We start from the raw sequence: 27642 nt of genomic DNA on the forward strand, positions 1-27642 counted from the left end.
TACACCACGACACCAGTCCTCCCCCGACACCAGTACACCACGACACCAATACACCACGACACCATTCCTCCCCCGCCACCAGTTAACCACGACACCAGTACACTACGACACCAGTACACCACGAAACCAGTACACCACGACACCAGTCCTCCCCCGACACCAGTACACCACGACACCAAAACACCACGACACCAGTTCTCCCCCGACACCAGTACACCACGACACCCGTACTACCCCAGATACCAGTACTCCCCCGACACCAGTATTCCACGACACCAATACAACACGACACCAGTCCTCCCCGGACACCAGTACACCACGACACCCGTACTCCCCCAGATACCAGTACTCCCCCGACACCAGTACTACCCCAGATACCAGTACTCCCCCGACACCAGTACTCCTCGACACCAATACACCACGACAACAGTCTTCCCCCGACACCAGTACACCACGACAACAGTACACCACAACACCAGTCCTCCCCCGACACCAGTACACCACGACACCCGTACTCCCCCGACACCAGTTCTCCTCGACACCAATACACCACGACAACAGTCCTCCCACGACACCAGTACACCACGACAACAGTACACCACAACACCAGTACTCCCCGACACCAGTACTACCCCGACACCAGTACTCCACGACACCAGTACTCCCCGACACCAGTACTCCCCGACAGCAGTACACCGAGACAGCAGTACACCAAGACACCACGACACCACGACACCCGTACTCCCCCGACACCAGTACACCACAACACCAGTACTACTCCGACACCAGTACACCCCCGACACCAGTCCTCCCCCGACACCAGTACACCACGACACCAGTACTCCCCGACACCAGTACTATCAAGACACCAGTACACCACGACACCAGTACTTCCCGACAATAGTACATCCCCGACACCAGTACACCCCCTACAACTGTGCACCCCAAACACCAGTACACCCCTGACACAAGTACCACCCCGACACCAGTACTCCCCGACACCAGAACACCACGATACCAGTACACCACGACACCAGTACTACCCCTGACACCAGTGCTCCCCCTTACAGCACTTTTACTCACTATTGTAAAACCTACGCCTGGTGTAGAAAGTTTAACAGTTTAAACTATGTTTAGTATATACGACAAATAGTGTAATGCTAGCCTAGTTCTGTTAACTTTTTCTAAATCGGATTCTGTAACAGTAAATATATTCTTAAGAAATACTACGTTTTCTGTTTCTGAATTATTTCTTTTTCATTTTAGTGACCGCTTTCTTTCCATTTTGGTTTTTAACAATTTAAAGAATTTTAATAACCTGCATATTTTCATATCCTACTCCAAAATTGCCTGTTCCGACGTAAATGTTAATAAATGTTTTATGAAATAAATGATGTTCCGTATTGTTCGAGGTGTTCAAGGTGTGTGGTGGTACGACTGCTGAGAAGGGGCTCTGTGCCACAGGCCGCAAGTGCATAGCCTCTGTGCCGACTATTAGCAAATACCTAATTCACAAACATAAGTTGCAGATAAAAGAGGAGAAGAAATAAGTTAATAGATCATTTGTCTTATTAGATAGAGTAACGAAGCGTTTCTTCTTACCAAAGGGTTGAAAGACGCTCCCACCAGGTGGCAGAGTGATCGACTACACAAGTTACCTCAGCCGTTAAACATTGTGTACGTCTGATCCGCTTCGAACGCATCTGCGCATGTGCTTTTGGAAGAGTACAAAGCTATTTTTGTAGTTTCGTAGTTTTTGATGTTCAAAAACGAACTTGATGACCCATCCATGTTTGATTTAGAACAATGGCTTTCGGCATCGAGTGATGAAAGGATTTCGTTTACATTTACTAGGAGCAGGTAACGATACCATAATGATCCGTTTACATTAGTCAGAGTCTGTTTTATGACACATGAATAAAAGTGGAATGCCGACCTAATCAATTTCATTTTCGTAAAATGTTTTATACGTCAAGTACTTATCTTTTAACGAGTAAATGCTAAAGTAATTTATAATATATGTTTAACAGGTACATAATACAGTCTGATATTATTACATATTAGTAAAATGTAGACAAAAATCCTTTAGTGCAGCACACCCCACATACACCGAGTACACCTATTCTCTTCATTAGCACTTTTGTTCGTTTATTGTTCAAAACAAGTTTCTTTTCCAATTCTATTGTTGTAGGTTAAATTATGCAATACCTATAAAATGTTTTGAAAATGACTATGTTCTTTTATTAATAGCCATATTTCAAATATCGGCTCCTTGGGTGGTAACGTATGAATGATGTTGGTTGCTTTATTAGGCGCGCAAAAAAGTCTACGTATCCAGAAGTATATACATACAAAGGAAGTCGATAGCACGGATAACCATTCAATATTACGCTCTCTCGTGAATACAATATCAACTTATAACTTATACTTAAGTTTGATCTTCCCTTTACCCTCTGTACCTCATATAAGAACTGAAAACAATGCTCTGCTGTAGTGGTTTCAAACGCGGAACTGTACTCAATGTCGTTGAAAACTTAACCTGTAATCTATACAAAGTGGATATTTTCCAGGTTTCGCGGGACCGCAAACATATGATCGCAAATATGTTAGCTCGACAGAACAGACATTTATTTCACTGATCAATAATATTCTGCTTGCCATTATGTTAACTAAGTACAGAATTTTCACTACACTCTAGTTCAATTACGTGGCTTTATAAAGGAAATCAACGCATTTTTATTATCTCCATGTATCTGGCTCGAATCTTGTAACGAGGAACAAATGATATGATAGAATCCAAAACTGACGTTCGTAAGTTGAAGTATTAAAACGGGAACAGATTAAACGATAATCAAGGGATTTCAAACAACGTCAGAAATAACCTTATATATCAAACACAGAAAACGACAACCAGGACTGGAGAGAGATGACGACAGAGAGACGACAACGGCGACAGAGCAGGAGATACATAACAACAGACAGAAGGCAACAGCGAGAGAGAAGGAGATACATAACAACAGACAGAAGGCAACAGCGAGAGAGAAAGAGATACATAACAACAGATGGAAGGCAACAACGAGAGAGAAAAAGATACATAACAACAGATGGAAGGCAACAACGAGAGAGAAGGAGATATATAACAACAGACAGAAGGCAACAGCGAGAGAGAAGGAGATACATAACAACACACAGAAGGCAACAACGAGAGAGAAGGAGATACATAACAACAGACAGAAGGCAACAGCGAGAGAGAAGGAGATACATAACAACAGACAGAAGGCAACAGCGAGAGAGAAAGAGATACATAACAACAGATGGAAGGCAACAGCGAGAGAGCAGGAAATACATAACAACATATGGAAGGCAACAGCGAGAGAGAAGGAGATACATAACAACAGACAGAAGGCAACTGCGATAGAGAAGGAGATACATAACAACAGACGATGGAAGGCAACAGCGAGAGAGCAGGAAATACATAACAACAGATGGAAGGCAACAGCGAGAGAGCAGGAAATACATAACAACAGATGGAAGGCAACAGCGAGAGAGCAGGAAATACATAACAACATATGGAAGGCAACAGCGAGAGAGAAGGAGATACATAACAACAGATGGAAGGCAACAGCGGGAGAGAAGGAGATACATAACAACAGACAGAAGGCAACAACGATAGAGAAGAAGATACATAACAGACAGAAGGCAACAGCGATAGAGAAGGAGATACATAACAACAGATGGAAGGCAACAGCGGGAGAGAAGGAGATACATAACAACAGACAGAAGGCAACAGCGAGAAAGAAGGAGATACATAACAACAGACAGGAAGCAACAGCGAGAGAGAAGGAGATACATAACAGCAGACAGAAGGCAACAGCGATAGAGAAGGAGATACATAACAACAGACAGGAAGCAACAGCGAGAGAGAAGGAGATACATAACAACAGACAGAAGGCAACAACGATAGAGAAGAAGATACATAACAGACAGAAGGCAACAGCGATAGAGAAGGAGATACATAACAACAGATGCAAGTCAACAGCGATAGAGAAGGAGATACATAACAACAGACGGAAGGCAACAGCGAGAGAGAAGGAGAAACATAACAACAGACAGAAGGCAATAACGAGAGAGAAGGAGATACATAACAACAGACAGAAGGCAACAGCTATAGAGAAGGAGATACATAACAACAGATGGAAGGCAACTGCGATAGAGAAGGAGATACATAACAACAGACAGAAGGCAATAACGAGAGAGAAGGAGATACATAACAACAGACAGAAGGCAACAGCGAGAGAGAGAGAAAGAGATACATAACAACAGACAGAAGGCAACAGCGATAGGAAAGGAGATACATAACAAGAGACAGAAGGCAACAGCGAGAGAGCAGGAGATACATAACAACAGATCAAAGGCAACAACGAGAGTGAAGGAGATACATAACACCAGACAGAAGGCAACAGAGAGAGAGAAGGAGATACATAACGAGAGAGCAGGAGATACACAACAACAGATGGAAGGCAACTGCGATAGAGAAGGAGATCCTTAAGAACAGATGGAAGGCAACAGCGATAGGGAAGGAGATACATCACAACAGACAGAAGGCACCAGCGATAGGGAAGGAGATACATAACAACAGATGGAAGTCAACAACGAGAGAGAAGGAGAAGCATAACAACAGACAGAGGGCAACAGCGATAGAGAAGGAGATCCTTAAGAACAGATGGAAGGCGACAACGAGAGAGAAGGAGATACATAACAACAGACAGAAGGCAACAGCGATAGAGAAGGAGATACTTAAGAACAGATGGAAGGCAACAACGAGAGAGAAGGAGATGCATAACAACAGACAGAGGGCAACAGCGATAGAGAAGGAGATACATAACAACAGACAGAAGGCAACAGCGAGAGAGAAATAGATACATAACAACAGATGGAAGGCAACAGCGATAGAGAAGGAGATACTCAAGAACAGATGGAAGGCAACAACGAGAGAGAAGGAGATGCATAACAACAGACAGAAGGCAACAGCGCTAGAGAAGGAGATACTTAAGAACAAATGGAAGGCAACAACGAGAGAGAAGGAGATACATAACAACAGACAGAAGGCAACAGCGATAGGGAAGGAGATACATAACAAGAGACAGAAGGCAACAGCGATAGAGAAGGAGATACATAACAACAGACAGAAGACAACAGCGAGAGAGAGAAGGAGATACATAACAACAGACAGGAGACAACAGCGAGAGAGAGAAGGAGATACATAACAACAGACAGAAGGGAACAACGGGAGAGAAGGAGATACATAACAACAGACAGAAGGCAACAGCGAGAGAGAAGGAGATACATAACAACAGATAGGAAGTAACAGCGAGAGAGAAGGAGATACATAACAACAGACAGAAGACAACAGCGAGAGAGAGAAGGAGATACATAACAACAGACAGAAGGCAACAGCGAGAGAGAAGGAGATACATAACAACAAACAGAAGGCAACAGCGAGAGAGCAGGATATATGTGATAACAGAAGAAAGGCAAACAAGACGGTAGAAGAGCGATTACAAACAGCGGGGAGCTTATAACAAAAGCCGGGTTGACGTTTAAACAAAGGGGAGATAAAACAAGAACAAAGAAGAGGTAACACATAGTTAAAGATCAGACGAAAGGTCAAAACAAAGGAGAGGTAACAATGCGAACAGAAGAGATGTAACAACATAGGGGAGATAACAAAGAAAAGGGGAGAGGTCAAAATAGATGGGAACTTGACAGGGGCTTAAACGAAAGGGAGATAACTGCTGTATATAAAGATTTAGACGTCGTTGAACACTTAATTGTCAAGTAGCTGTTGCTTAGTATAAGATTTTCATAAAAGAATAGGGCTGTCTTGAAAGACGCTTGTCCTTTCTAACAATAGGAAGTTAAGCGTTCACTTCATACCGGTACACAAGAAAGATAACTTAGTACTCAGATTATTACATTTATGTACTGGATCACAAAGAGTCCATGGCAGACCAGTGAAACTTAAGAAAACTGGAAGAAGTAAAGCAAATTCACTTGATGCGATAAGCATGCGGGTATTGTGTATTTCGATTAATCATATTCCTCACAAAAGAGAAGAAATACAGGCTGTTTTTATGTATATGAACATAAAGCGCTTGATCATTTTGTTTAGGATTCGTTTTGCTTCTCTGTTTAAATATTTCCAGATCTGGATTAGGGTAACTGTGAATTTACTACCTTAGGTTGATTTGATTTTATAATATTTAGGCGTGGGTATTTAGTACATGTACGTATTACGTTGTATCACAACAGACAAATTAACGTTATACATTCAATTGTTATTTACATCAAAGAAAGCAGCAGAGTAATCGTTGTGGCTAAACGAACCCAGTGTTGTTAAGTAATGGCGGATCTACATTGTACACCATTAGGATCTGTTTATAATTTACATTTCGGGAATGTCTGAACAATACTTTATTTAAGTATATCTGATCATTTTCATGTCTAAAATGTTCTCTGGTTTTTACGCATGACAATTGTTTGCGTTATAGGCGAGCTGCTGTATGCTTGAAGGTAGACAATGAGTTGTGTCATTTGTGTTAGACAAATCGTTATGAACAGTGCGAAAAATGTGTAATGCTCAGTGTGATAAACTTGTTATGTTCAGTGTGAGACAGCTTGTTATGTTAGGTGTAAGACAACTTGTTATGTTCAGTGAAAGAAAAACTGTTATGTTCAGTGTAAGACAGCTTGCTATGATCTGTGTCAGACAACTTGTTATGCTAGTGTAAGACAACTTGTTATGTTATATGTAAGACAACTAGCTATGTTCAGTGTAAGACAATTTGTTATGTTATATATAAGACAACTTGTTATGCCATATGTAGGTCAACTTGTTATGTTTTATGTAAGACAACTTGTTATGTTCAGTCTAAGACAACTTGTTATGATCTGTGTACGACAACTTGTTATGTTATATGTAAGACAACTTGTTATGATCTGTGTAAGACAACTTGTTATGCTAGTTTAAGGCAACTTGTTATGTTATATGTGAGACAACTTGTTATACTAGTGTAAGACAAATTGTTTTGTTCAGTGTAAGACAACTTGTTATGATCTGTGTGAGACAACTTGTTATACTAGTGTAAGACAATTTGTTTTGTTCAGTGTAGGACAACTTGTTATGTTATATGTAAGACAGCTTGTTATGCTAGTGTAAGACAACTTGTTATGTTATATATAAGACAAATTGTTATGTTATATGTAAGACAACTTGTTATACTAGCGTAAGACAACTTGTTTTGTTCAGTGTAAGACAACTTGTTATGATCTGTGTGAGACAACTTGTTATGCTAGTGTAAGACAACTTGTTATGTTATATGTGAGAAAACTTGTTATGTTCAGTGTAAGACAATTTGTTATGTTCCTTATGAGATATTTTTATGTTGAGTTAAATTGGTTTCAGTGTTTTCGGTGACCACATTCTCTGCGCGTCCCCAACACAGCCAGCAGAGGAGCGTTTTCCCCAATTAGATCTATCTAGCTCGTAATTGTCCTGATGACATAATCTAAATCTAACACTTTCTCTCATTTTTTAACATTTGAAATTCTTGGAATATCTTTATTTCAACGCAGGTGTTGCCATGGTAACTGCAATACTACGGTAGCGCGTACTGAATAAACGTGTTATACCGACTACTTACTGGTAACACGATCTTCAATGGCTACTTGTAAGCTAGGTTTAATAGTCCTAATTCCTTGCCGTATGCTGATCTAGCCATTACTGTTCTATAGTGTATACAGTATACTGCCTTGATATACACGACTTGTAATACTCATCCTAACAACTTAGACACGCCTGATGGAGAAGTGTCTTCAGACTATTGTATTACACAGAAGTGAACTTGTGCCCGATACCATTTCTGTATATGTTTAAATCAAGACATTTAGCGAGTCGCTCGATAAATCAACTGGTAATCTTCATTGCGGACATGACACGAGCACTTACGGCAATAACTTTGTTATGATGTCCTTAAAGTAATATCAAAAGTAGGTAGTGTGTAATACTTTGATCGCGATACGAGATTCCCTTCACCATATAGGCGTTATTTGGAATATGTATCTAAAGCTAATCTTAAATAGGTTCTGTAAACTAATTTACATTAATTTTTATTCAATCAATGGGGTAAATGCAGTACACCCTAACCTGCTTATGCGACCACCTTTATGAAAAGACCAGCTGTGTTAGGAGACCATTTTTTATCACGTTGAAGCCAGGTAAACATACCACCTGCATTGAGAAAGCTTTTGAATTTTCCGATTCCCTAATGTTGGTATCTTAGTACAGGTTTCACTGAGTGACAATAGATCTTCGAAAATGGACTTAAATATATAGATGTTCATATAATGTTTGTAGTGTGATGACATGCAATTATGACGTCACGATTTGTCTGTTTCCAAATAATCCTGAAGAGCCCTGTGAAGGGGGAAAACAGCTTATGTTTCTAGTCGGTCGTTAGATCTAATTTTTTCTATATACTGCACATTGACATTTAATCGTTTTATTTAGATGAACATGCATACATTAGAAAAAGATATTGTACATACAAATGGGCTAGACCCGTAATTACAATCCACTTTTCTTTGACTGGAATCTATGTATAAAATGGCACAGATATTCCAACATTTGGCACCTTTTAAAAGAGAAAATATGCAAGCTTACATACTTGTATTTTACACGTTTAGTGAGCAGTGAGTATTTGTTTAATATGTATGGAATTACGGTTGCCTATTGGACGTCTTTTTCTATATATACTTTGGGAGATACTTTTTCGTCGTGCATCTCGCTGATTTGTATCCTATTTTTTTTTAATAATTATATGTATAAATATCACTGTAGGACTCTCATGTTTCATGTGTTGTAAAGCGCTTTAGAGTAATTTTGCAAATTATAAAGGGCGCTAAATAAATGTTGTATATTATTATTTTATTTTTTTTATTTCTAAATTCTTAAACGTTAATAACGAGATTGTGAATTGGTTGTAAACAGTAGTATCATCAACTCGCGATGAGATAAGTCCGTAGACAAATGAAAGACAATAAACGATGTATATATAAACGCAAGTTAGTCCGGATAACAACATTTACTGTAAAATTGTCTTGATTCCAAAATCTTTTCTTTAAAAAAAACTTTTTAGCTATTTTCGTCTCCCTAAGACTTTTGTTTGTAACCCACACCACCTGTTAACACATTTAACTTTATTTTCCTAGTCGTGGATTGATAAAAATATAATCGAGTGTTGTTTTTACAGCTTTAAATGTTTCTTTTTATTCTTTCGCATCTACAATGTATGATTGGGGAGATTGCCTTCGGCACACTAAAATTACCCAAACAATCAGGTGTTTTCTTGTGAGATAGCTATAGACACTATACACTCGTACATCCAGGGGTCGCCATTATATATATTAGACAGGCTACCAGTCACGAAGATTTTTAAGGAACTTTCCAGTTGCATATTCTACTAGCTTATATTTCCCTAGTTTGAAACATAGATTCAGACATCCACAAGAGATTGTCTCTTGTATTATTAATAAAAGATTCTAGAGGTTGGGGCTAGTTTAGACTCGAGATGTATGGTATTTCAGCATTTCTAGGGGTAGCAGTACACTTTTAAATTATAAATTTTCTATTATATATAGGTATATTTGCAATGTTATTAATTATAGCATCCCCTATAATCATGAATAGGTTCCAGATAACTCGTGCCTGGCTCTTCTGTACGGCAATATCATGTTACCCGTTAACCCCGAGTTTACGAGTATATGACCTATTCAAATGGCTTTTGACCCTCAAAATGTCAGTGGCTTGCTATAAAAGGGGTCAGAACGCCGTGAAGATGATTGTGTGCTTGATTTTACTCCAACTTTTGTGTCTAGTAGAAAGACTGTACTGCATAGTACGGGCATCGCAAAAAAAAAACCACCATTACACATTAAAACATTACCAACAAATTCAATTTATACACTATTATGAAATCTATCAAATCTGACATGCGTTTCAAGTGAGAGAGACTAAGGACGTGAGAGTATACAAATATTCAGGAGTGATATCACTACTTTTTTTTATCTTTTACATTAAAAACAGCTGTTAGTCGAATTTCCGCCAGTGGTTTATCACAAATATTGTTCTAAGATTTTAGTAATTTTCGTCTGTCGGTGTATAGTTTAATCTTCCTGATATCCACAAATAATTCACTCTTTGTAATGTAGCTTATGTTAAGGATCGGTATCAATACGACTGTCTCGGATACGATCGAAGTGTATGCATAATATCCGTTTTCCGTTGACGGATTACCCGCCAGATTAGACCAATTCAGCTTAACTAGAACATTGATGAGGTGGTAAGTGTCTCAAACCATGAGCAATGAGGTATCCCAACAGCAGACGACGATATTAGACAGTTTCTTCTGAATTTCCAGCAAACGGCGCTACAACATCCATCACCGCCGACATAAGGGAACTCGCCTTTGTGTGTGTACGGGTCACTGCAGTCAGTTTGATTGGCTTTAAGGCGCAGTGTCCAGTGCTAGGTCTCTTAGATCGTTAGGTTCACCCCTATTGTCAATATAGCTCCATTAATCTATATCCGGATGTTACAAAGTCATAGTAACATAAGAAAACGACCTCTGGGTTTTACGGATACCAATATCCGTCCCAATGACCTTCCTGATAGACATGCTTGTCGAATTAAAATACTTACTTGTCAAATAGGCCGTCAAAGTGATCAATCAAGCTGTCTAGTTTCATGAAATAGTGTGAATTTAATTTAAAGTACATATTGTTTTAAGGTGGGTCCATCCTTCTCAAAGCTGCGCATGTTGGCTAAATTTCAGTATGATTTACGGTAACCTAACGACACCACGCTTGGATTTAAAAACTGGTCAGTTACTTACAAGAGCCATGATCAGCTTTCTAGGTTAAGGAAAAGCAGTGGTAGGAAATACATCTAATACATTACAGGTAATTTTCCTTTATTTAAATTCTAATCTCCGTTTTAGGAAGTGAAATTTTGCTTATATTATCAGGTTGCATTTCAACTCAAAACATCAAAGCAAAATTTTATTGAAAGATTTTAAAATTAGTAAACAAATCACTTTGTTTCTTATTGTATTTGGAGTGTATTGTGTATAGTGTATCATTTTTTTGTCAAATTTAATTCATATCTGAACAAATCAGAGTAAATTTTTAAAAGATGCATAGTTTTTTTTTTATTATAACAGGAAGTAAGGACAAAAAGTAAAATGCAATAGGCCAAACCTGGATATATCAAATCATAGAGAATAATTTATAAGGACATGGGTCATCATAACAAGGATGGAAAATGAACATGATAACCAGGAAATAGCAAAGTACCAAAAGATAATTTGACAAAACCCCATATACTAAAATCTATCATGTGAAAATGAATGTGTAATAGCTGCTGCTAATGTCTCTTTTAGTTAATTAGTCTCTGTCCTGAACTAAGCATTCACCAAGATTGACTTCTGGTGATACATTAATCAAGAGATGAATTAAAATTTTGAAGAAAAAATGTAATGGTGTAAAAACTTGAAAATGGGACACTGGTGAGCTGACTTACTTTCTCATAGATTTAGCAAAACATATTATACATGTCATAATTTTCAATATGGATTGTGGAATAAGCTGTTATTAAAAGTTATTTTGATAAGACTTTATTCTACATGTGTATATATATATTTCTAGCTTATCTACTACATTGTACCATGAAAGTAAATTTTATCAATATTTATCATTCCTGTAAGTTTGGTTGAAGACCAGGTATAATTATGCAGTATTAGTATAATTTAATGCAGTCATTTATAAATTATGACTTATGTACACGTGGAACTGCTTAACAGCCTGTAGATATGCTCTGTGTCACCAAGGTAGACAAGTGCTCGCATGTATGAAAACACAGTGTAACAGTAATATGTCTAACATATGTAATTGTTTACATCTATACATTGAATTTCATATATTAAAATCAGCTTTTAAAACATTTTGAATGTCAGAAGTATTTAATGCTCAGTGTATACAAAAAGTGTAAGACATATGACCAAAATAATTTGCGAAGCTTATTTTTAGTTCCGGAAACCTGTATCGCGGAAACGACATATTCCGTTCAGATATGGAATCTACGTAAAACATGCAAGAAAATAAGCCTAATTACAAAAAAATGACATGGGTTTTTCCAAAAGGATGGACCCACCTTAAACAGGATTTGCTGAATCATACATGAATCGGAATTTTCACTGACTTAGCTAAATCTTTTTAACCACCTCGATAGTTTGCTAGACTCTCAAATGCCCTTTTTGGTTAGAAATACAATGTACATGTAATACCGGTTACCCGTTGTAATTAATGCATTCTGCTTTATTATGCTCCAAACCATGCTGTTATTAGTCCTAATATCAAACGCTGCTGTTTGTTTTAAAGTGTTTTCGTGTGAAAATAGAAACAGAAATTAATTAACCTGCATCTAAAACTGTGTCAATTGTGAGGCATTGATAAACGCTATTGATCAAATAATTAAAACGTATATAGTGACAAAGAAATAATTAGATTAGTATTTTTGTGAAATTAGTTTAAACAGATATAAAAATTCACTTTCCCATATTCGGTTTTATCTATATGACATAGATATTTGTGAGCTAACAGAGTTTTAGATTTGTTAATGTGATGCGTATGGGAAGTCGGCGGGAGTTGTGGGCCTCGCGATTATAAGTTACTGATGTATTAACAAGACATGACATAGGCAAACGGCAGCTCTATCACGAATTGAATAAAATGGTATATGATATTTTCCATGCTTGCCTCTACAACCCGCTGGCGCGTGTATTTACCGCAAACCATTGTATATATATACGGCCGAAATCGATCCATCTGGAGCCTCGGTGATGACGTGTTATGGAAAACCGATCAAACGTTCGCAGTTCTCTCCCTTGTTTCAACATCCCGGCTACTGCAAGCTTAAAACGCCAGTACAAGTTTATGAACTGTGGTTCTATTTTAAGGAACTTGATTATTAGCATGCTATAGAGTGTCGGCGCCATCCACAAGAGACTGTACCAATCATTTTAAATTCTTGATAGCATTTGTTTTGAAGAATGTGACGTACTTGATTTCCTTGACCAGAAATGGACGCGGTGACTACTGTCCGATGGTTGTGTGTGCTGGCCCAACTGGGTCTTACCACTGAAGTTTTAGCGACGGATTCACGCACCAAAAGATCTAACAACCAGTAAGTGTACAGACAATGTAGTAAAACATAGATGAAATGGTATCAGTTTAACGTGTACATTACTATACATAAATGGTCAGCCAGCTATTGTTTATGGAGTCTGTATTACAGTATGTATATGGTATATTATGTTTAATGTGTGTAGCCATGTCGTGGAACCTGTCTATAAGTAGTCATTGTAGGCGGTAATAGTGCTAAGACACGTGTAGGGAACCATTTGTCAAATTTCCGACAGCTGAGCGGAGTCTATTAAAAATTCAACATCAGACGTATTGCGTTGGGGATATTTGATGGATAGGGCCCTGCTGCGCACGCCTACACACACTTGGTATCGTTTTTACACCTGTCCAATGTTCAAGTAGGAACTTTATATTCTTCTACAAATAAAACATGTCATCTTTTCCAATACGCGTCACTTCCGGTTCAGTTGACAATTCTTGCCTTTAGTATGGAGTAACATCATTTACATACATTGTAACCCACCACTCGTTTTGTTACCTGGTCACACACTTGGTTCTTTGAAAACCTTAACAGTCGACTCTGAAATATGTAAATTATGTACCTAGACTCCTGCCTATATCCGAGATTCCAGTGCATTTGACTTGAGGAAAGACTTCTAAACTAACCAAATTTATTTTCTAAAATATCCATTTTGAAAGTTTTGACTTTATTTTGTTTGGAACTTCTTTTCTATTACGACTACTACACATACTGTTAAATATATACAAACAAGCGTGTGCTGTTCATCCTCGCTATGATTTTGTATTAACTCCCTTTCTGCCCTAAATAATGTTCTACAGAAATGTTGTGCTTTACTAGTCACTTGAGGAAACTTAGTAGACCAGATTTACCTGGACGATGACGTTTTTGTCACTGTTGCCTCGATACCTCACCTTCAGCTACACAAATACACTGAACTTTATCAAATTTTTTGTTTTTCCTTATTCATACATGTTCTTCAAATTTGAGAGAAGAAATGCAAGAATGTATTAAAAACTGTATTAGACAAAACCATTCATGGATAGTGTGTTTAATAAAATAATTATGATACGCTTAGCGTGTCAATTTATTCACCGGAGTTCCAAGTCAAATTTTAAAATGAATTTGAAGAACCTTCTTCAGACAAAACGTTTCCTAGATGGTGTGTTTTATACAATAACTATGGTACCGTCTGAGCTCGTCAGTTTATTCAATTGCGTTCCCACGTCACACATACACTTTACTTGCTTTTAAATAAAAAAAAGTAGCCATCTTTGGTCGTAGTGGCTAATGTATTTTTTGTTTTGTCCGTATTGGCGTACGTCTGTAGCCCCTAAATGTTACTTAAGGGGTTACCTCTGTAGCCTCATTTACATGTATTTGGTATTGTTGATACTTGCCTTGGAGTATGTATACATCGGTAGTACTTTGTATCACTGAGCTTATATATTTAGCTCCATATGAAGTTGTTTCGCTTGAGGGACACTGTTGGTAACTTCACCGATTATGTTTGGTGTAGTACACCGTATGTGTTAGTAAGTTCAGCCCCACACGAGTGGGTCTTGTATTAAACACACTCCTGGTAACGGCGATTTTAACTCGATATGAAATGTATTGTGATATTATAGTACATGTGATATTATAGTACATGTGATGTACATGTGATATTATAGCACATGTGATATTATAGTACAAGTGATGTACATGTGATATTATAGTACATGTGATATTATAGTACATGTGATAGTATAGTATATGTGATAGTATAGTACATGTGATGTACATGTGATATTATAGTACATGTGATATTATAGTACATGTGCATACGCTGTTAGTTTCCGTGATATCTTTATCATTTCTCTAGCTGCCTCACCATAGTGCGGTGCAATACTCTAACATTTTGACTGCGGGTGGTGTCAAGGATGACATCAGGGTCAGAATAGAAAATGTATGAACAAAAGGCGATGCTACAAACAGTTAACTAATTGCAATGACTACATCAGATCAGATTTGGTATTCTTTAATGTCTCCTAGGCTCAGTAAGTCAGTCATTATACTTTTATACTCTGGGATAGAGAGTTATAGCTAGGCTCGGTAAGTCAGTCATTATACTTTTATATTCTGGGATAGAGAGTTATACCTAGGCTCAGTAAGTCAGTCATTATACTTTTATACTCTGGGATAGAGAGTTGATCTACCGTATCCCACTGCATGACTGTATGAGGCGACTAATGCAAGATTATCTACATAACTAGGAAAAAACCCAACTGTGACATGCTGCTTCCATTTCAATACTTAATGTCTTTTAAAAACACTACCTTTCTCTTTTCAAACGTTTTAATTGATTGAAAGGTATATAGGCGTCTTTTGTGATTTAAACATAAAAAACTCATATTTGCTCTGTCTTTAAAATTACGTTTCGCTTAGGTCTACCAGATATATATATATATATGAGTGTTTTTTGAGCAGTGTAAACCTTAATTCAATAAGGTCAGACCTATCTATATCAATGTTTTGTGATCAGTGTAAACCTTACTACACTGAGGTCAGACCCATCTATATCAGGGTGTTGTTTACACTGTAAACAACACCCTGATATCGATAGGTCTGACCTCAGTGTAGTAAGGTGTTGTTTACAGTGTAAACCTTACTACACTGAGGTCAGACACATCTATATCAGGGTGTTGTTTACAGTGTAAACCTTACTACACCGAGGTCAGACCTATCTATATCAGGGTGTTGTTAACAGTATAAACCTTACAACACTGAGGTCACACCTATCTATATCAGGGTGTTGTTTACAGTGTAAACCTTTCTACACTGAGGTCAGACCTATCTATATCGGGGTGTTGTTTACAGTGTAAACCTTACTACACTGAGGCCAGACCTATCTATATAAGGGTGTTGTTTACAGTGTTAACCTTACTACACTGAGGTCAGACCCATCTTTATCAGGGTGTTATTTACGGTGTAAACCTTACTACACCGAGGTCAGACCCATCTATATCAGGGTGTTATTTACGGTGTAAACCTTACTACACTGAGGTCAGACCCATCTATATCAGGGTGTTGTTTACAGTGTAAACCTTACTACACTGAGGTCCGACCTATCTATATCAGGGTGTTGGTTACAGTGTAAACCTTACTACACTGAGGTCAGACACATCTATATCGGGGTGTTGTTTACAGTGTAAACCTTACTACACTGAGGTCAGACTATCTGTATGTGGGGGTTGTTTGCAGTGTAAACCTTACTACAATGAGGTCAGACCTATCTATATCAGGGTGTTGTTTACAGTGTAAACCTTACTACACCGAGGTCAGACCCATCTATATCAGGGTGTTATTTACGGTGTAAACCTTACTACTCTGAGGTCAGACACATCTATATCAGGGTGTTGTTTACAGTGTAAACCTTACTACACTGAGGTCAGACCTATCTATATCAAGGTGTTGTTTACAGTGTAAACCTTAACACACTGAGGTCAGACTATCTGTATGTTGGGGTTGTTCGCAGTGTAAACCTTACTACAATGAGGTCAGACCTATCTAAATCAGGGTGTTGTTTACAATGTAAACCTTCTACACTGAGGTCAGAGATATCTATATCAGGGTGTTGTTTGCAGTGTAACCTTACTACACTGAGGTCCGACCTATCTATATCAGGGTGTTGTTTACAGTGTAAACCTTTCTACACTGAGGTCAGACCTATCTATATCAGGGTGTTGTTTACAGTGTAAACCTTACTAGACTGAGGTCAGACATACCTATATCAGGGTGTTGTTTACAGTGTAAACCTTTCTACACTGAGGTCAGACCTATCTATATCAGAGTGTTGTTTGCAGTGTAAACCTTACTACACTGAGGTCCGACTTATCTATATCACGGTGTTTTTTACAGTGTAAACCTTACTACATTGAGGTCAGACATATCTATGTCAGGGGGTTGTTTGCAGTGTAACCTAACTACACTGAGGTCGACCTATCTATATCAAGGTGTTGTTTACAGTGTAAATCTTACTACACTGAGGTCAGACCTATCTATATCAAGATGTTGTTTACAGTGTAAACCTTACTACACTGAGGTCAGACCTATATATATCAGGGTGTTGTTTATAGTGTAAACCTTTCTACACTGAGGTCAGACCTATCTATATCAGGGTGTTGTTTACAGTGTAATCCTTACTAGACTGAGGTCAGACATACCTATATCAGGGTGTTGTTTACAGTGTAAACCTTACTACACTGAGGTCAGACCTATCTATATCTATGTTTTGTTTACAGTGTTAACCGTACTACACTGAGGTCAGACCTATATATATCAGGATGTTGTTGACAGTGTAAACCTTACTACACTGAGATCAGACCTATCTATATCAGGGTGTTGTTTACAGTGTAAACCTTTCTACACTGAGGTCAGACCTATCTATATCAGGGTGTTGTTTACGGTGTAAACCTTACTACACTGAGGTCAGACCTATCTATATCAGGGTGTTATTTACAGTGTTAACCTTACTACACTTAGGTCAGACCTATCTATATCAAGATGTTGTTTACAGTGTAAACCCCTTACTACACTGAGGTCCGACCTATCTATATCAGGATGTTGTTTACAATGTAAACCTTCTACACTGAGATCAGACCTGTCTATATCAGGGTGTTGTTTACAGTGTTAACCTTACTACACTGAGGTCCGACCTATCTATATCAGGGTGTTGTTTACAGTGTAAACCTTACTACACTGAGGTCCGACCTATTTATATCAGGGTGTTGTTTACAGTGTAAACCTTACTACACTGAGGTCCGACCTATCTATATCAGGGTGTTGTTTACAGTGTAAACCTTACTACACTGAGGTCCGACCTATCTATATCAGGGTGTTGTTTACAGTGTAAACCTTACTACACTGAGGTCCGACCTATCTATATCAGGGTGTTGTTTACAGTGTAAACCTTACTACACTGAGGTCCGACCTATCTATATCAGGGTGTTGTTTACAGTGTAAACCTTACTACACTGAGGTCAGACCTATCTATATCAGGGTGTTGTTTACAGTGTAAACCTTACTACACTGAGGTCCGACCTATCTATATCAGGGTGTTGTTTACAGTGTAAACCTTACTACACTGAGGTCAGACCTATCTATAGCAGGGTGTTGTTTACAGTGTAAAGGAACCTTTTGACGTTTATAGTTAAAAAAAAAAGAACTTGAAGTTTTGGTTTCCTTGTTGATAGATTGCCAAAAAGACAAGACCTATTTAACAGGCCTCCCTTACATCACATTTGATGTATTAACGACGATATCAACATGTTATCTATACACGTATGTGTTCATATATCATACATGTACTATTTATTTAACAAACTGTAGGAACGTTTTAGACGAGATCGGATCTGTGAAAGTACATGTATGTGTACGGGGTAAAATATACGCGGACACAAGCGGATCTAAATTTGTTTTGCTAGTTATTAATTTTACGGATAGACATACGTGTAAGTAGAGGAGTGTTATAGAAATAGGTGTTATTTCATAGTACAATACATGTATTGGCATCTTCTGTTACAGCTTTGAGAGATAACGTAGGGAACTGCGATGATCCTGAATTTTGATATAGACAGGTCTAACATTTGTCACGTGATACCTTTATGTCTTCATTCACAATAAGCTTCGCGTTTTTATCGTGTTTTACACTTTCGACAGTTGTCCTATTTTGTCTATTTAACCTATATAAATATATATATATTTGGGAAGGATTTTTCCTTTTCAGTCATTATTTGATTCACAGACGAAACAATTAACACTGACATCATGCTTTACATCAGATGATTATTTCAATGAATCTATCGACATCGCTCGTAAGCACATAAATCAGCATTCGACATATTTACAAACTGATTTCAAGTTACCTTCACGCTAAGTTCGGTTGAACATTCTAACCGTGAACGTGACAGGTTATAAGTAGATCTAAAGGTAACTAGAACTTTTTTAGTTGTTCCACAAGAAAATCTCCAAATACAAAAGTATAGGCGGGTACCGGACACCAGTCCCACGGCTCGCTTGTTTTACATTTAAGACATTTTCTCATGAGCTCATTGTTTTCTATCTAACTTCTCAGAAAAAAGCTAGATCGTAATCATTGTTATAAATTAGATTATGTCATTTTTTTCATGAGAACCACTCGCACCATAAATAAGGCTAGCAATGGTGGTATCCAGGTACTCGCAGCAGGGTGTACTGGAGGGTCTACACGACGTCTTTTGGTGCTCGAGGGGATACAGATGATACACTATTATTTTTTAAGTGTTGTTGACATTCTTGTACAATGTAGTATACTAATTTTAACGATCTTTATTTGTTCCATGATGTCTAGAATTAAGCATGTCTTCCCTTATATCTTACAGGAAGACTGAAATAGTCGACCAGATATCGTCGTCCAACAACTACGTGTACAGGCCCAACTACAACAACCAAGGTCTGGCCACGTCCAAATCTCATCCTCAGCAGATAAACATAGGCCAAATAAACAAAATAAAATACAACTAATGAAGACTGTTCCTAGCGTATTGTATAAAAACGTCAACACTTGTGGTTGTTTTCTTTCAACCGAATACAACAGCATAAAAATGATATCAACATTTCACATATTAAGAGGTAAACTCGACCACACGATGAAAGTATGAAATATATATGCAAGAACACAAGTGTGTGGTCTTGCTTTTATCACATACCTTCCGTATTTGGTAGAGATCGATACAAAGATTTTATAAACTTTGAAAGTTTTTGCAAATACCGGGAACGTTCGCCATGACAAGGGGATTTCCATAAAAAGTAGTTCCGGCTAGTAGGTAAATACAACATTCCGTATTGCACATGTGCAATACAGAACGTTGTATTTCATGGTCTGAAAATTGCTTGTATTACTATTACTATAACAAGATTCAACAGGTATGTGATAAAATGTCACAACAATCAAATGCATTGTTAGTTTGATGACATGAACTGATACATCTTACTGTAGTATAAATATCATATGATTTATTGATTGATATTTATATTTCCTTTATTACAAAATAGCATTATTAGTGTGATACAATGAACCAGCCTTAGGGTGGAGATGGTTTAGTTTTACTTTAATTTAGATTGTGCCTATTTGATAAAAATGTGTAAAAATGAAAACATTAACTTTTAATTATGTGTTTATTTTGATTATTATTTAGACTCATTCGATACTTTGGTGACAGCTCTAACAAAAGTTGTAGGTTTAAAGATCCTGGTATAGCAAATAACTAATTATGACATTTTTTTTGCTTGAATATAAAAAATCTCGCCAATATCTTTTCACATTATACTGTACATAACAGATATTCGGTTATCTAAAGGAACTGTTATTGTTAGATTTGTAAATTTAAGTTCTCGCCTATAAGTTGTCGCTTGTACACTTAGCAAGATCTCCAAGATAGGTCTTCGCGAGAATGAAAAGATTTAAATTAAACCTCAATGTCAATGTAATTACAGGTAAACCCGTCATTATTGAGTGTGACCTTCACATAAACAGTATCGACTCAGTCACAGAAGTGGAGATGGTAAGTATAAAACACCTACAGGTAACACCATCACAGATATCATGTATTTATCGTAGTTGGATTTTAATACAGTTGTTTGATGTTGCCTAAGCTAATGCTGTTGTCTGTTTGTATCGCCCTTTCGTTCCGATTTATCCCTGTTTACGCTTTTGTTTTAGTTCAACGTTTCTTCATAATCGTTTTTTATTCCGATAGAGATTACATACCTTTATGTGGAAGCCAGGATATATTATTTTCTTTAAAATCAATTACATACTTGTACGAATTCTAAGATAACGGTCACGCGAGTGTTTAACCCTATTTTATCAAACCAAGATTCAAATGTAGTCCAAATTTTCTGCAAAATAACCAGGAAACGATTAAGATAATAAATAGTAATAATTATTATTATTCCATGTTCTTATATACCGCTTTTTCACAACCTAGTTCGTAGGTCGTCTCAAACCGGTTCACAAATTATTATCCGTGGTTTAGAATTATAATAGGTACAGTATCATATTTCTCACTTTTCAGGAATTCACGGCTGAAGTCACATTACATCTGACATGGAGAGACGCGCGCCTTGATAAGCAATTTAAAAACTTCAATGTGGAGTTTGTTGAACTGGGTGCTAAGAAAATGGAAAACTTTTGGGTACCTGATATATTCTTTCCCAACGAAAAGCGAGCAGCATTTCATAATGTTATGTCTGCCAACAAAATGATACGTATCCACAAGAACTCTCTCGTCCACTACACAACCAGGTAACATTTACATCCGGGGTTTTCTTGTTATTATTTATTCAATTGCCCTTGTTTCTGTCTCTCCAACTACCCAAATGGTGTTGAAAATTGTCCGAAACATTTATAAGACAGAAAGAGAAATATACATAAATGCCAATATACTATTTACCTCCTTCGATTCTATTGTAAATGTTTGGTTTATGCTTTAAGCTACAATGTATACGCTATGATGCCCTCTTTGTTCTAGGTTGTCTCTGACGTTAAGCTGCCCTATGAACCTCCGCAAATATCCATTCGACCAACAAACGTGCTCCATTAAAATTGAGAGCTGTAAGTAACACATTTCCCTCCTACCATGTACATCTGTTGTCAGTAAAAACAAGAATATCAAAAAAGTGTTAGACCTGGCTGATATAATATTTCCAAGATTGCGTTTGTATCGTTTGTTAAGTTGAAAATATACCAGACCAATATATTAAAAAGTATCGTAATTCATTGACCGTTTTCAAAGCCAAATAGCTACGCTCCATCACCAATTTCAAACTTGCGAAGTTGATTAATAAGTTCAAATCTCCTAACTAAACGTTTTGATCGATATTTTTTGCGATATCTTATTCCTTTCGGATTCCTTTATGACGTCACATGTACGTACACGTCAGCTCCAAAGAGGTAATGGACAGTTGTTATACGACAGCCAATCAGAATAATTTAGTAAGTTACGATAATCTCTCTGGCCTTCAGTAAGGTTATAAAGACAGGGCAATCAACTGTTGTACGTAGCTGAAGACTAATCCATGAACTATATTCCTCAGTAAAATGAACATTTGATTTTTTTCTCATTTATTTATGTTATAGTTACTTTGATTAATACACATGTTCTGTAATCACAGTTGGGTTTAATACACATGTTCTGTAATCACAGTTGGGTTTACAAAGAGCCAGCTGAGTCTGAAGTGGTCTAATAGCACCAATCCTCTGCTTGTAAAGAAGGGTATGGAACTACCACAGTTCCAGCTGGTCGGCAACCGTTTCTACGATCTGGAGACATTTAGCAAGATTAGAGGTGAGGTGAACGTCGGGCATTACTAACGAGATATCCTCTCTACCATACCAATCAACAATATCAATCGTTCCGATACGATATCTAATGAAAAGCATCATAACGAAATGTGAACAAAATCACAATTTGAACTAAAAATCGATGAATCTAGAGCATAAAGTATCAATAAAAGAAAAATATTGGGGCCAGACACTGTTCAAATAACACCTTACAAGGCGATACTATAAAACTCATACCTTTAAAAGAAGATTCTATATAACGTACAATTTAACCCTTTCCTTATTACCGAAACAATAAAAAAAACATATTAAGTTTACTAATGAGATAGAAAACCCGAAATCTTTTAAACGAGACATCATTATTAGATGATACATACGATATAACGTAGAACGTTGACGTCCTTTTCTTTATTGTTTATTTAATTGTACAGGAAACTACAGTTCACTGAAAGCAGACTTCTTCATGGTGAGAAACATCAACTATTACGTCATCCAGATGTACATTCCCAGCCTGCTGATTGTGATGCTGTCCTGGGTCTCGTTCTGGCTGAACGTGAATTCCGTGCCGGGACGTGTAAACCTAGGGGTGTTGTCAGTCCTTACCATCTCCACCCAAAGTTCCAGTGTGAACCGCACGCTGCCTCGAGTGTCCTACACCAAGGCTATAGACATTTGGATGGCCGCTTGTCTGGTGTTTGTGGTGGCCGCCTTGGTGGAGTTTGCTATCGCTAACGTTCTCAGTCGGAGAGGATCAGGGAAGGGAATGATGTTTATTAAAAAGATCATCAAATTGGCGCGGGACAAGAACCGGAGTACTGAGAATTCTAAAGGCGGTATTAAACCGGAAGGATCGGGGGTCAGACACCGGGATACCCGGACGGTGAAAGATGTAAGAACAACAAAAGCTAATTCTAAAGTTTACATTGGAGAGTAGCATATTAGAAACATAGTACCTATGGTGGAAGGGAGATAAGTCTTGACAGTTTATTTTTAGCTTTATCTAACTGCTGTGTTTGAAAAATGTTTCCCTTTTTCGACTGTTGTGTATGAAAAAAATAAAAAAAAATATTAGTGGATATTATTGTATGATCAAAGTAAGATTTTAGTCATCGCAAGTGTCATATGACGAAGGTATCCAGTAAGAATTAGGCCGCCCAATGCCCTCTTCAAATTGGCGCTTAACTTCAACGTCGTAGCCTGCAAAAGGTATCATGATAATGCACCTAGTAAACGGGGAATTGTTTAGATAATGAATGAGCTAGAATTACACATTAATACATTGTATATTATGTCAAAGTATTTTTCATAGTTGTTGTTTTATATTGCAGACGGTGGTTGGTGTTGACGGTTCCGTACAAGTCCCCAAATGTCAACACTTAACTATTGAGGACGACGATACCAAGAAAACATCTCCAAAGAAGACCGGGGTCGTGTATGCGTTTTACCTGGACGTTGCGTCCCGTATAATGTTCCCATTGTCATTTGGTATCTTCAACCTTGTCTACTGGATCTACTATCTAAACATCATGAACGATATCATGGAGTGAAGAAAAAGGCCGATCGACGTAATAGACGAATGTTCTTAATAACCAAATGGCTAGAAATTATTATCGTGTTTTAATAATAACAATGACAGCATTCGTTTCGAAAAAAAACCGGGTTCACTACTCTCCGCAAATATAATCATTTCAAGCTTTGTAGTAACCTGTCAGAGATATAACGTATGATTGCGTAGGAGAATTGTCAAAGAAGACAAACGAAAAGTAAGCTTTTAAGCTTTCAAAACAAGACACAGTGATGAATTATGTCAACGAACCTCGATTCTGTTGTACCTATAACTTTGATATGCAAAAAAACATACATGTATGGCTCAAAAGAGTTATAACAAAGGCTAGAGTAATGGTTGTTTAAGACTTTGATCAGACCAGAGTGACAATTGTCTCCAGAATACGGCAGCACTCAAAACATGTCTTCTCTTCTTCACCATTATGATATGATAACGTTATTGTTTTCTAGCTGCAGCTATTTTTTATTTATCAATAGAGCAGAGATAAAAGTTTTGAGCTTTTAACGACTGAAGCTTATAGTTTTCTACCGTGGCGTATTACTCACTGATTTGTAAATATATTCATAGCCTATATGAATTTGGTAGGGCTATATATCGGCAATGCCATTCGATGGTAAATATACGTATATAACACATAAACAATCTAGATTATATATCTTTGGAAATGCGTAGTTTCCTAAACCAAACAGTCAAAATTTCTGTTTTGCAATTGTTAAGTAAAAAAATGTCTTAAAAAATATTTAATGTTTATTGAAGATATTTTATAAATTCAATAACTATATTGCAATAAAATGTAAAAAATTATGATAACTATAATAATTCGTTATTAATTACGTGAAGGGTTTTAAGTCACGTAATGGCAGAACTGCAATAATGTCTCTCTATGTATTAATATGTATAATTTGAAATGGAATAACTTTCACTATTTTATATTGTACAAAAGTAGAAGCGTGTATATAGTTTATTAGAGAATATTTGTCGCCAAGACAAACGAAATCCTTTCTAAGCAGATCATGGTCGGTAACCTACAGATAATTTTCACGCTACCTTTCACCACTAGAAGGAATATATTGGCCTATGTTGTTAGACATCAAGTGTTCTTTATTTTCGTTTTGATGTTTCCTGAGTTATTGCTGTTGTTTAACAGCTGGAATATGCTGGTGTTATGACTATTTATCTTTGTGTATGAGCATGTATATATTACAATAGACATCGCTATATCTTCTTAGCAATCGCGTTTGATAAGGATCATTTTCTTAATGCGTCAGAAAGTGATACTTAAATGCACGTATTTTGAGGACATCTAAACCACTATTGGATCCATGTTTACAGGAGTACATTATACATTATCTGATTCTGAAACAAGTAGAAACCACAGGAGACACGTGTACATCCTAACACCTCTAATTGTCACGACGTATGTTTCCAAACAGTCACTTTAAACATCTTTTTTGAAGTAATAAACAAACTCTTTATTTCTTCTACTATGAATATGAAAAATTGTTTCTCAACTTAATGTAGCAAAACTTGTTGGTCCGGATGGTAGCACACAGGGGAGGAAACAAGAGTACTTGGAGAAACCCACAAAGTAAGGCAGGCAACCCTTACTTTTCAAGTCTGATCGGGCATTCGAACCCCGACCGATTGTTGGAAGGCGAATGCGCTGTCCACCGGATCATCCGTTATTTTATTTTTCGAAGTTACACCCCCTTAATATAATTAGATATCAAAGCGTCTTTATATATTAATTTTTATTAAAATTATGTAAATAAAAAAACAGTGGAGCAGGTTTCATATATTTTTAAAATATAATTCTTTTTTCATAATCAAGAATGTTTGTTTAGATTCACGTGATCTTAATGCAGTTATATCGCAAATAGTGTCTTAGTAATGTGTGTGAGTGCTAGATTAAACAATTTGTGTAATTTAAACGAAATATCAAAAGCGTTTTTCTACTTCATAGTGGTAAGGCCAACACAAATGTTGTCCAGGGTTCGATTATGTGCCCATGGAATATAACATCAGTTTATTATGTCTATGTTTTGTAAACAACTACGGGAAACGTATTTAATCGTTTGAAATGTTGATGAAAAAGGGAATTGTCAGCTGTCATTATTTTATGCTAAGGGAACTGTTCTCGGTGATTGATTCGACTGAGAGACTTTCCTTTTACTGCAGTATACATAGTACTACAGTGTTTATCAAATATGTTTATAAAAAAACACCACTCCTGTTTTTGAACTAATCAAAATCAGTTACTTCCAATACTTAAGCTTGATCAATCTTATATAAAATAGTTAAATTATCTAGAAGTATGCTTGAAGTATTTATTGTACAAATTTGTAGCAGATGTTGTGATGATCAAAATATCTATCAAGGAGTACAATAAAATTCAAACGATTTGAAATCTATCATGAAGAAAACACCTTTTGATATCAAGTGATCGCGAACAAACCTCGACCTAAAATGAGTATTGCCAATAACATGTTGGGGTCTGACGTCCGAAATTCATACACGAATGCTTAATAACGCAAATTACCATTATGTAATATTCGTTTTAATGACTAGCGTAAAGGAATACATTAATAGTTATAAAGAACATCCTACAGAAAGGTAACCTTAAAAAATGAGCAAACTCACATTAATTTCGATAGAGGATGTAAACCACCAATTGCAATACAACAATATTGTTAAGTTTGCAATAGCTTAATATTTGTTCTGCTAGAATAGGATCTGCTAAAGTAGTGTTCCGCAATTATTTCTTAACAGTAAAACTGATGATAATATGGTATTGATTCCCGGAGATCATAAGATTAAATGGTAAATGGAATGTTCAATGTTTAAGAATGTTGTATTATGAAATTAAATGCAGAATAAAATTTTATCTTCGAATCAAAAAAAGAATTTCAATCTGTTACACACCCGTGTTATGATACAACACAAGGATGTCTCGCTATTACCTAGCATAGTTATATCAACACAAGGATGTCTCGCTAGTACCTAATATAGTTATATCAACACAAGGATGTCTCGCTATTACCTAACATAGTTATATCAACACAAGGATGTCTCGCTATTACCTAACATAGTTATATCAACACAAGGATGTCTCGCTATTACCTAACATAGTTATATCAACACAAGGATGTCTCGCTATTACCTAACATAGTTATATCAACACAAGGATGTCTCGCTATTACCTAACATAGTTATATCAACACAAGGATGTCTCGCTATTACCTAACATAGTTATATCAACACAAGGATGTCTCGCTATTACCTAACATAGTTATATCAACACAAGGATGTCTCGCTATTACCTAACATAGTTATATCAACACAAGGATGTCTCGCTATTACCTAACATAGTTATATCAACACAAGGATGTCTCGCTATTACCTAACATAGTTATATCAACACAAGGATGTCTC

General features: G+C 37.0%; 2 protein-coding genes across 2 annotated transcripts in view; both read left to right on the top strand.

The window, feature by feature from the left end:
• Positions 1-4919, top strand: part of LOC110449482 (bromodomain-containing protein 4B-like) — a 6712-nt gene extending 1793 nt beyond the window's left edge. Inside the window, exons 2-4 of the mRNA XM_021496368.1 lie at positions 17-920; positions 2901-4284; positions 4497-4919. Coding sequence (XP_021352043.1) covers positions 17-920; positions 2901-4284; positions 4497-4919 — 2711 coding nt within the window. The remainder of the gene's footprint in view (positions 1-16; positions 921-2900; positions 4285-4496) is intronic.
• Positions 4920-12939: 8020 nt separating this feature from the next.
• LOC110449487 (glycine receptor subunit alpha-2-like) lies at positions 12940-27103 on the top strand. The gene is made up of 8 exons (XM_021496372.1): positions 12940-13300; positions 19681-19751; positions 20795-20862; positions 21376-21605; positions 21832-21914; positions 22507-22647; positions 23075-23532; positions 23972-27103. The coding sequence occupies exons 1-8, from the start codon at positions 13197-13199 to the stop codon at positions 24188-24190; spliced, it is 1374 nt and encodes a 457-aa protein (XP_021352047.1). The 5' UTR covers positions 12940-13196; the 3' UTR covers positions 24191-27103.
• The last annotated feature ends 539 nt before the right edge of the window (positions 27104-27642 follow it).

Source organism: Mizuhopecten yessoensis, unplaced genomic scaffold (assembly GCF_002113885.1).
Source record: "Mizuhopecten yessoensis strain PY_sf001 unplaced genomic scaffold, ASM211388v2 scaffold4627, whole genome shotgun sequence".
Taxonomy (NCBI): domain Eukaryota; kingdom Metazoa; phylum Mollusca; class Bivalvia; order Pectinida; family Pectinidae; genus Mizuhopecten; species Mizuhopecten yessoensis.